Source organism: Sinocyclocheilus grahami, unplaced genomic scaffold (genome assembly GCF_001515645.1).
Source record: "Sinocyclocheilus grahami isolate Dianchi unplaced genomic scaffold, SAMN03320097.WGS_v1.1 scaffold107.1, whole genome shotgun sequence".
NCBI classification, from domain to species: Eukaryota; Metazoa; Chordata; class Actinopteri; order Cypriniformes; family Cyprinidae; genus Sinocyclocheilus; species Sinocyclocheilus grahami.
Window position 1 is genome coordinate 1,173,712 of NW_015505286.1, and position 11,197 is coordinate 1,184,908.

The following is an 11,197-nucleotide window of genomic DNA, read 5'->3' on the forward strand; positions in this document are numbered from 1 at the left end:
CTTGGAATTAGTGCTCTGCATTTAACCCATCCAAAGTGCACACACACAGCAGTGAACACACACACACACACCGTGAACACACACCAGGAGCAGTGGGCAGCCATTTATGCTGCGGCGCCCAGGGAACAGTTGGGGGTTCGGTGCCTTGCTCAAGGGCACCTCAATCGTGGTATTGAAGGTGGGAGAGAGTGCTGTACATTCACTCCCCCCACCTACAATCCCTGCCGGTACAAGACTCGAACCCGCAACTTTTGGATTACGAGACCGACTCTCTAACCATTAGGCCACAACTTCTCATGTTTATTGCCAACTGTAAGTAGCTTTGGATAAAAGCGTCTGCCAAATTAATAAATGTAAATGTAGCAGTTTATTAGTATGATGTACCATGGGGCTTCTGTATGCTAAATTTAATCCCAAAAATTATACAAATAAATTATACATACTATTCAAAAGTTTGGGGTCAGTAAGATTTTAATACTTTTATTCAGCAAAGATACAACAAATAGATCAAAATAGTCAGGAAAGACTTATTTTGTAAGACTTACAAAATATTTTGAATAAATGCATTACATAAATAATATTTACATAAATGTGATACAAAAAAACTGGAGTAATGGTTGCTGAAAATTCAGCTTTGCCATCACAGGAATAAATAATATAAAAAAATAGAAAACAGTTATTTTAAATTGTATTTCACAATATTACTGTTTTTACTGTATTTTTGATTTTTTTAAAATGCAGTCTTGGTGAGCATAAGAGAAATATTTCAAAAACATTAAAAAAATGTACCAACCCAAACTTTTGTAGTATAAATTATGAAATTAAATTTACTATCAAATATATTTTTTTACTATTTATGCGATGATACTGGCAAATAATTGAATCAATAATTAGTTGATTAAATTGTTTAGTTTCAGTTTTTGCCCAGTGTATTGTGAATTTCAGAATGCATTTCAAATATTTTCATTTCAGTGCATTGCTAAATTCTACTGAGGATAGAATTTAGAGGATAGAAACATAATACCCAATCACTGGTAGCACTTTAAGGTGAGCTTTGGATCCATTTTAAGCACAATGGAGTGATGTATGACTCATGACTGGGTCGATAACAGTGTGTTGCATGTGTGTATTTAGAACAATGTTTTATGCACACCTCTCAATTTATAATAGTCTTTTTGTTCTAGTTTAAAAATATTTCTGTATTTTTACTGTACATGTCATTGTCAGTATCCATCGATCAGTCTGGAAATGGTCAACAAAAAATATTAGCATAATATTAAATATGTAATTAGTATTTTATGTGTTCCTTGATTGTTTTATGCCATATTTCGCAATATGCTTCTTAGCTCATGTTGTATTTAACCTGATCAGTTTATTAAAACACTCATACATTTGGTCAGTGGTACACCCTTCATTTAATTCAGAAAAACAGTGTTTTATAAAATACTCACAAATATGTTTTTATGTATTTGTTCATACCAAGGACGAAAACGATAACTACGAAGTTTTAGTAATCGTTCTAATCATATGAGAATAGGGTAGTCCACATCACAGATATAACAATAACAACACAGAAAAACAATATTGTTAAAATCACTTTCAAAATGACTTTTTTTTCCCCAGCCAATGAACAATAAAACACTGGCAGCCAATCAGAATCAAGCTTGAGAATTTAAAGTGGCATAGCGTGTGTGCATATAGTAAACATGTTATTGTGTGTTGGTGTGGAAGCTTTACATAGTTATCATTATAGTTATATATATATATATATATATATATATATATATATATATATATATATATATGTGTGTGTGTGTGTGAACAGCCCTTTAACTTGAAAGACAAGTTATGAAGTGTTCAGTTCTATAATAAAAGTCAATGCTTTTTACATTTTTCTTCTACAGAATTATGAAGCCAGCCTGGATCTTTGCGCACCTTGCATTTGTAGAACAAGCATTTTGGTGCATAAAATACAGAAAACAAAATGAGAAGGTGCCTGTGCAAATGTGCAGTTGGAAAGAGAAGCCAGTCTCCGCCTAGTTTTCCCCCTCATCACCCTCACTGCTGCTGACAGAGGCTCCTTTAGGTGGCGGTGAACGGAAGCGGAGCAGGGGCCATTGGGAGACAGGTGATGTAGAGCGACCTCTGGTGGGACTGGAGCTGGGCGACGTACTTGGTGACTGATAGGGAGACAGAGCCTGGAGAACACGGCCACTCCGCTCCTGGATCATGTGCTAGAGGGCACAAAGAACATCAATTTGAAATGCAAAAAAGAAAAAGAAAAACCATGCAAAATAGCACTGCATGTGTAATGCCCCAGCACTATGTAACTTTTTCTGTGTTCAAAATTTGCAAAATGTATATAATGAGCGAGTACATCATGAATTCATCTTCCAAACCGCGTTTTTGTCTTATTCCGAATCAATACGGTACACTTATATTTGGACTATTGTAGCCTGGTCACCGCTGCGCAGTAACACATACCTGAGTGAATTGCCATAGACATAAACTTAGAGAAGTAGCTTCGGTTGGAATGTTCTTCCGCGGGATGTGTGCAGTTCTGTTTATTAACCGCTAGAGCGCCAAAAGTTACATAGTGCTGCTTTAATGTCCTTCATTTACCCAGGCTTTATCAGGACCAAACAACTCCAGGAAGTTTCTGATGAACTCGCGAGATTTCTCTTCCCATTTGTAGATGAGATCGTGGCTCTTCTCTTCAACACGGTGCACTAAATGTTTGGACTTCTCCTCCACCGTCCTCACCGTCTCCTTCATTCTGTCCACCTGCTCTTGCAGGCGATACTTCTTCTCCTGTCAATCAAAACAGCTGGAATAGTTCACCTAAAGATGTAAATTGTGCCTTCATTTCCTCTTCCTCACGTCGTGCCAGACCCATATGATTTCATTACTTTCACTGAACACTGAAGGATATTTTTGAATGTCCTGGCAACTCTTTTCTGTACCGTAAAACCAAATGGGAGTTGGGTATGTGCTCCAAAGTACCATACACTCTTATAAATAAAGGTTCTTTATTGGAATCTATGGTTCCATGAAGAATCTTTAACGTCCTATCAAACTTTCCATTAGACACAAGGTTCTTTATAATGGAAAAAAGTTATTTATATTATTAAAATGTTCTTTACACTTTAGAAACTATTCAAAGGTACTTTTGGGAACCCAGAATAGTTGTTCTATAGCAGGGCTGTCCAAACTCGGTCCTGGAGGGCCGGTGTCCTGCAGAGGTTAGCTTCAACTAGAAAGTAACAGTAGTTAATGCCGCTTTCATTGTATTCCTAGTTTTTTGAAGCCATACAGTTTCTTTCTTACATTGATGAAGCCAACATTGAGTTCCCGTGCTGTGTATCCTCTCTGCAGGTTACGTCTGACGTAGACGTCATAGTCTCGGACAATACGCGTGATGAGATCAGAGGTAGAAATCCCCTCCGTTCTTTGAGTAGCCACAAACATTCCTTACAAACAATTTAGAAGAAATTCATATTTATAACCGAGTCCTTGACTCAGTTCTATGAATGTACACTTTGGTTGCGGTTAAAGTCTTTACCTGCTTCTTTGATATGTTTATAGACATCTTCTGATCCAGCAGAGGTGTATGGGATATCATCATGTGCCACAAAGTCAATCTGAGGACAATAGGAAAATAAATAAACAGGAATGACACATGGATCCCACACTTTTTGCAATGATCTTTCTAGTCATTTGTGGTTACTGGATGAGCTTCTCCATGAGCCTAAACCTCTCCTTTTTTTCAGGGGCAGTCGTGGCCTAATGGTTAGAGAGTTGGACGAGAAGGTTGCGGGTTCGGGTCTCAGGTCCGGCAGGAATTGTCGAACCTGAGTGAATGGGGGAGTGAATGTACAGCGCTCTCTTCCACTCTCAATACCACGACTGAGGTGAGACCCTTGAGCAAGCCACCGAACCCCCAACTGCACCCGGGCGCAAAAGCAATATGGCTGCCCACTGCTCCGGGTGTGTGTGTGCGCACTTGGATGGGTTAAATGCAGAGCACAAATTCTGAGTATTTGGCCACATGTCACTTCACTTCCAAATTAATTTTGATAGGAGTCGTTTTATTTTCTATAATTTATGTCATTTGCAACTTTTGTAACTTTATTATTATATTGATCAAATATTATTATTAAAATATTGTTTTTTTTTGTTCAGCTAGATGCCAAGGCGATTTTTTTTGTTTGTTTAATTTCTTCAAATTAAACAACCAAAAAATTGCCTTGACATCTAACTGAATAAAAAAAACATAATATTTTATTATTTTAATAATAATATTTTATCAATATAAAATTTAAAAATATGTTTTTTTTTGTTCAGCTAGATGCCAAGCCACGACTGAGGTGAGACCCTTGAGCAAGCCACCGAACCCCCAACTGCACCCGGGCGCAAAAGCAATATGGCTGCCCACTGCTCCGGGTGTGTGTGTGCGCACTTGGATGGGTTAAATGCAGAGCACAAATTCTGAGTATTTGGCCACATGTCACTTCACTTCCAAATTAATTTTGATAGGAGTCGTTTTATTTTCTATAATTTATGTCATTTGCAACTTTTGTAACTTTATTATTATATTGATCAAATATTATTATTAAAATATTGTTTTTTTTTGTTCAGCTAGATGCCAAGGCGATTTTTTTTGTTTGTTTAATTTCTTCAAATTAAACAACCAAAAAATTGCCTTGACATCTAACTGAATAAAAAAAAGAGCACAAATTCTGAGTATTTGGCCACATGTCACTTCACTTCCAAATTAATTTTGATAGGAGTCGTTTTATTTTCTATAATTTATGTCATTTGCAACTTTTGTAACTGTATTATTATATTGATCAAATATTATTATTAAAATATTGTTTTTTTTTGTTCAGCTAGATGCCAAGGCGATTTTTTTTGTTTGTTTAATTTCTTCAAATTAAACAACCAAAAAATTGCCTTGACATCTAACTGAATAAAAAAAACATAATATTTTATTATTTTAATAATAATATTTTATCAATATAAAATTTAAAAATATGTTTTTTTTTGTTCAGCTAGATGCCAAGCTGAACAAGTTTCACTCAGTACCTAAATTAAGGTTGCACTCAGTAGCTTGCTGATATTTGTGACCAAATGTTGAATTGTAGTTATTCAATTATTTACTTATCCTCTCATCATGCTATAGAAAGAGTTCAAATTACATTATTTCTTGGATGTCAAAATTGTAAAGAATGTTAAATAAAAAGCACACAAAATGGTCATGGTTAAATATGAGATTTTATGTAATTAAAATTAGTACATAATCAATAATTTTATTTTATTTATACTACAATGAACTGAATATTCATTTACCCTGTGTTTTTTAAGGAATTCAGGAGTGAGGGTCCATGGAGCATCACGGACCACCTCGTCCACATAACGACAGTGTATAAGGGCTTCATAACGTTCATCCTCTGTCATCACTGTGTAGCCTTTATATTTGTGCGTCAGGGCATCACTGCATACTGAAAGAGATACACACCATGTACTGTATGTAGCAGTCAACAGACATATACCATACAAACACAATGCAAATAAAACTTTTGGCTTTTCCAAATTTTGGACACTTTTGAAGGTGATGTGTATGTTTTCCTACAAAACTGGATAAGAGTGTACGTGTGCCAGTGTGACTCACCGCCAACAATCAGATGTGTGTTCGGGAACAAATTCTTGGCCTGCATCAGAGCCCGGGCATGACCTGAATGGAAGAGGTCAAAGATTCCATCGGCATACACTCGTGCGGGCCGATGAGCTGCACAAAAGCAAAACAAACTTACTTGCTATTTGGAATCACCAAATTCTTGGAGTTGCACTTGTCTGTTTCACTCACCTGGAGTGCCACGGCGAGCCTGGGCTAAAGTCACTTTGTCATGTGGGGTGTCCGAGGCGCTGCCTGATTGTGTAGAAAAGATGGCTGGTTCTCTAAGAGCCTGTTGGAAATATTGGCTGTTATCATACATCATAAGAAAATGATTGGCAACAAGTCAAGTAAAGCACATGTATGCCACATAAATGGTGTTTTGTGGAACAGAACAGATGCAGCTGTCTGAATTGACAAAACCACAGTACTTAGATGTTTTAATGAAACACTATATAAAAGTGTGATTGCAGAATGTACAAACGAGTTTTTGATACCTCTTTGAACAAAGTTGAAATGTTTAATCAAATGTTTTGTCAATTATCTAGTCCCTGTGATAACAAATGATGAACATAAGCAATCAGCGATTCAATAAACGTGTATGAATGAGTGTGTGCATGAACTCCCAATAATCTATGATGTTGTAATTGCCCTTTGAACCATCAGCTGTTCAGAGGGTCACTGGTGCACTGATATAGATATTATAATCACACCACACCACTGCTTAATGCATCTGAAAGGTGGATATGAACTACCACCTGCATATAAAACAAATAATAATTGCCATGAATGCAGTAGAGGAAGGCGTCGGGCATGGAATCTGTACCATGCACTCAGATAACGAACTCCAGAGGTTATGTAATATAAATACCAATGATGTAAAGCCATGTTCTGCTCTTTTTGTTTCATATTATTTTCATCCAAGAGATTTTCAGTGCATTTTAAAGTGTTCATGGGTGATTAAACAACAAGAGATATGCATATATTAAAATTTCCTAATATAAAATTGACATGCAAATAGCCAAATAGATGCTGCATATTATGAGTTGTTCAAACTAACCTTAATAGGTGACCGCTTGCATTGCTGCCGTTGCTGTGCTTGAACCCCTCCTCGACCAGCACGACCATTAGCACGAGATCCATTTCGCCTCCTGTTCACCATGGTAGAGATTTTAGTTGACTGTCCCTTGCTTTTGGCTTTGCACTGCTTGCGCTTGCCAGATGTGTGACAAGCCTTTGCTTTTACTCCTGTACTGATAACTGGCCAGTCACACTGACCCTTGTGACGAGGCAAAGGTACAAAGGTTGGTTTTTCTTGTGACTTAAATCCTTTGTAAGCTCAAACAAATTTGTTATTTTTTTAAAAATATTGTGTGGCTAAATGACAACAAAGATATTTATACTGTAGAGGCACATACCTTTAACTGAATTATGCAAACATAAATGCAAACATATAGAAAAGTATTGACTACTGCTTCAACAAGGTCTGTGGTTAACATAAATGGTCCCACTTTATATTAAGTGACCCTAATACCTGTGTACTTTCGTAGTAAATAGATGTGTACATAGTATGTAACCACAGTGTAACATTGGTACATAGTATCTACAGCTGTAATGTTTGTGTAACTACACATATGTAACAACCCACTGAATGGTATGTGTAAACACAAATGTGTAACAGGACATTGGTAACAACACTTTGATAATGAAAGTACAAATGTGCAACAGGACTAAAAGCACTTTTTTTTTTTTTACACTTTATATTAAGTCCTATTCAAGCCCGTATTGATTTTAAAATCCTGATCTTAACTTATAAAGCTATTCATCGGACTGCCCCTTCCTATATATCCAGTTTAGTTGCTCCTTATACTCCCGCTCGCCCTTTGCGCTCAGCTGGGTTGTGTATCCTTCAGCAGCCTGCATATAAATTAAAAACGATGGGTCATAGAGCTTTCTCTGTCTCAGCTCCACGACTGTGGAATGCTCTACCAGCCGGAATTAGAAATTCTCCAACATTGAACTGCTTTAAGAAATTTTTAAAGACTTATCTTTTTAAAGTTGCTTACTGTATCTGAGTTACACATTTGTACTTAAACCATTCGGAGGGCTGTTACATGTGTGTAGTTACAGAAATATTACAGCTCTAGATACTATGTACCAATGTGTACTTACACTGTGGTTACATACTATGTACACATCTAGTTACTATGTAAGTACACAGGTATAGGGCCACTTAATATAAAGTGGGACCACAACATAAACTACACATACTCACACTCCAAAAGTTCTTTTGTAGTTACTTATTACAAATATATATTTTTAAAACTAAACTTAAATGCTTTAAAATTTGTGTTTTTAGTATGGGTGTGTGTAATTCACTTTGTAGAGCAAAATGTCCAATTATCGTCAGTTTATATTTACCACAGACCTTGTTTTACTCATAAAACGAAAACCCCATTATAAAAACCCATAGGCAAATGGCTCTGACCCACAGGAAAATTAGTCTTCGGGGTTTTGATGTCACGGCTGCAGCACTATATTTAGCTCTGAGTTTAACATAGGCCCTATCATTTCATAAAATGTTGATCAGGTAAAGAGTAGAGACATATGCAGATACACAATAAAAAATGTGGTATTCCTTGGAGCTAGAATGGGAGGAGCGCAAAACACAAAATCTGCCATAAATCAATGGTTTCCTGAATCTGTCACTTGGAGGGAAAAAAAAGAAAAAAAGTTGACTGCCAGCCACCACTGCCAGCGGCTGGTGCTGCCAGGCATTTAGGGAATCAACCCCTACTGGATTAGTGCTTGTGCTTGGGTTGTGGGTAGTAATTACAGGTAGTATTACAGCCGTCAAGGGTGTTACTAACATCTCCGTGCTTATCTTTGCAGTACTACCTGAGTTGCTAGGAGGTTCATCGGCCCTGTCAGCTCCGTTGAGGTGGTCATCAGTTTCGCCTTTACAGTCTGCCAAGCTCCTGGTACTGCCCTGGTCATCCGCCGGGGTTATTGTTGTTCGGTCAGAGCCTCGCTGGTCTGTCCCTCCGGCCCCACCCCTGGCCTCCTGCTTTGCCCGCTCTGCCCTGGCCTCCTGCTCTGTCGGCCCCGCCTTGGCCTCCTGCCTTGCCTTGACTTCAGTTCCCATCACCCTTTGCTTTGACATTCTAGTCTCATTACATTCAGCTGTGTCTTTACTCTGTTTGTTTTTGTATTTATCAGTAAATGCTGCAACTGGATCATCTTGTTTGTGAGTTTGCCATGACACTTAGCTTCAAGAAACTTCTTTATCCATTTTGCAGTGTGATAGGGGCATTGTGTTGCTTGAAAACTGCAGGTTGATTGGAAGATGCTTGCAGGGAAGGTCCCACATGTTGCTGAAGGAATTCACCCTGCCATATAGCTGAATAAGAGGCCCAACTTCAGTCTTTCCCCATTTTAATGCCAAACAAAATGTTTCTCATCAAACACAAATGCATTAAACATGCTCTTATCACTAAAGTGAACTTTGGACCAGTTCTCCTCTCTCCACACAACATGCTCCTCAGCAAAGGTGAGCAAGGCCTTTTGATTCTTTCTGCTGATGAGAGGTTTGGTCACTGCAGAGTGTGCTTTCAGTCTGATTTTAAACGTACCAAGACAGATCCATACCCTGTTCAGAGCTGAACTGGCAAGCAATTCCAGCTGCAGTGTTGAACTGATTCCCCATTGAGAGTCTCCACATTTTACTGTCTTCTCGTGCAGTTGTCTTACATGGACAACTAGCCTTTTGGGGGAACTTGAATGAATTTGGATCACTGTAAAGCTGCAATATTCTTCAGATTTGGAATGATCAGCTTCTTCTTTTACTTCTCAGTTCTGTTTTTCAAATATCTCATTTAAATTTTTTATACTGTGCTTCAGAATACAATTAATTTATGAAATATGCTTAAAAACGGCCCTTTGACTCCTGTTAAGAAAACTTCAAATAGGACTAAGAAGTGACCTTGAAATTTAGGAAATTGTAGGTTGTTCTGTAATTTTGATTTCCACTATTAGGCCGGTGGTTTGAATGTTGTGGCTTATCAGTCAATGTCTTTCACAGGATTATAGGTTAAGTACTAGCATTCTACCATTCATCAAAGATATTTTAGTCTGCTAGTGTTGTGGGCCAGAATAAACTACAATGTATTGTAAGTCTATGCTCCCTGCCAGTTTCGTGCCATTACAGTTGTAACTGATAAAACTCTGCAAATGAGTGTGCAGCCACATCAAGACCAGCAGAGGTCAGTATAACAATTTAAATCAGGGGTGTCAAACTCAATTCCTGGAGGGCCAGAGCCCTGCAGATTTTTGTTCCAGCCCTGCTCCAAAACACATACCATGTAGTTTTCAAATAAGCCTGAAGAACTTGTTGATTAGTTGGATCAGGTGTGATGTATTGCTTTGATAATTAGGGTTGAATCTAAACTCTGCAGGGCTCCGGCCCTCCAGGAATTGAGTTTGACACCCCTGGTTTAAATGATAACAGGTTAAGACAGGGATTCTCAAATCAGGCCCACAAGATCCACTTTCCTGCAGAGTTTAGCTCTAACCCTAATCAAACACACCTGAGCATGCTAATCAATGTCTTCAGGATCATTAGAAAATCACAGGTAGGTGAGTTTGATCAGGGTTGGAGCTAAACTCTGCAGCGCATTGGCCCTCCAGGGCAAGATTTGAGGAACCCTGGGTTAAGATTATAAACGTCTCCTCTTGCTGTGTCCCCCTCCTTAATGTAATGTATATCAAGACAAGCAGAGTTCAGTGTAACAATTTAAATGATAACAGGTTAGATTAAAAATGTCTCCTTAATATGATGTATCTCTTTGACATTCTGTCTATATATAAAAATTTTTGGGTTATCTGCTAAATTTAATATATGCTTGGCAGATACTAGTGAAGAGTACAGACTTAAGCTGTGTCTCATTTAGAAGGCTGCGTCCTCCGGAGGTCGCATTCGAAGGCTGCATACGTCATGACTTGTGTGAGCCTTGTGATGGACTGGCCATCCAACCAGTGTGTTTCCCTGCCTGTGGCTCAAGACGCTGGTTTAGGCTCCAGCTCCCTGCTGCTACGCTAACAAGGATAAAGAGCTTTGGATAATGGAATGGATGGATGGATGACTTCAAACTTTTTTTTTAAGATATAATACACAATTTTGAAGGCTTTTTAAAAAACTTATTTCATTTAATTATTTTATTTCAGAACTAAATAAAGTTCAAATTGAAAAATAAAAAAAAACTGCAGTTGACCTTACAGAACTGGGCTATTCAACAACCCAATGATAAATGTTGCAGGGAAATACAATTTCATAAAAACTTCAATGGGCAATTTTCATGAACAAGGCCTATTTCAAATCAGAACAAAATCAAGTTCAAAACAAAGAACAAAATCAAAAATACTTTGTATAATGTATTTTTTGTGGAACATTAAAACGGAAACGGAAAACCCAGAGTTAACCAGGGTTAACATACTCAGAGTTTTCACTTAACCTCCTTTCTGAAA

General features: G+C 37.7%; 1 protein-coding gene across 1 annotated transcript; it reads right to left on the bottom strand.

Annotated features, from left to right (window-relative positions):
- Positions 1-1,810: 1,810 nt before the first annotated feature.
- Positions 1,811-6,910, bottom strand: LOC107588763 (choline-phosphate cytidylyltransferase B-like). The gene is made up of 8 exons (XM_016276995.1): positions 6,735-6,910; positions 5,867-5,966; positions 5,672-5,788; positions 5,350-5,501; positions 3,563-3,641; positions 3,328-3,470; positions 2,623-2,811; positions 1,811-2,234 (listed from the first exon to the last, which is right to left on the bottom strand). Exons 1-8 carry the CDS (start codon positions 6,834-6,836, stop codon positions 2,037-2,039), a joined length of 1,080 nt encoding a protein of 359 aa, XP_016132481.1. The 5' UTR covers positions 6,837-6,910; the 3' UTR covers positions 1,811-2,036.
- Between the last annotated feature and the right edge of the window lie 4,287 nt (positions 6,911-11,197).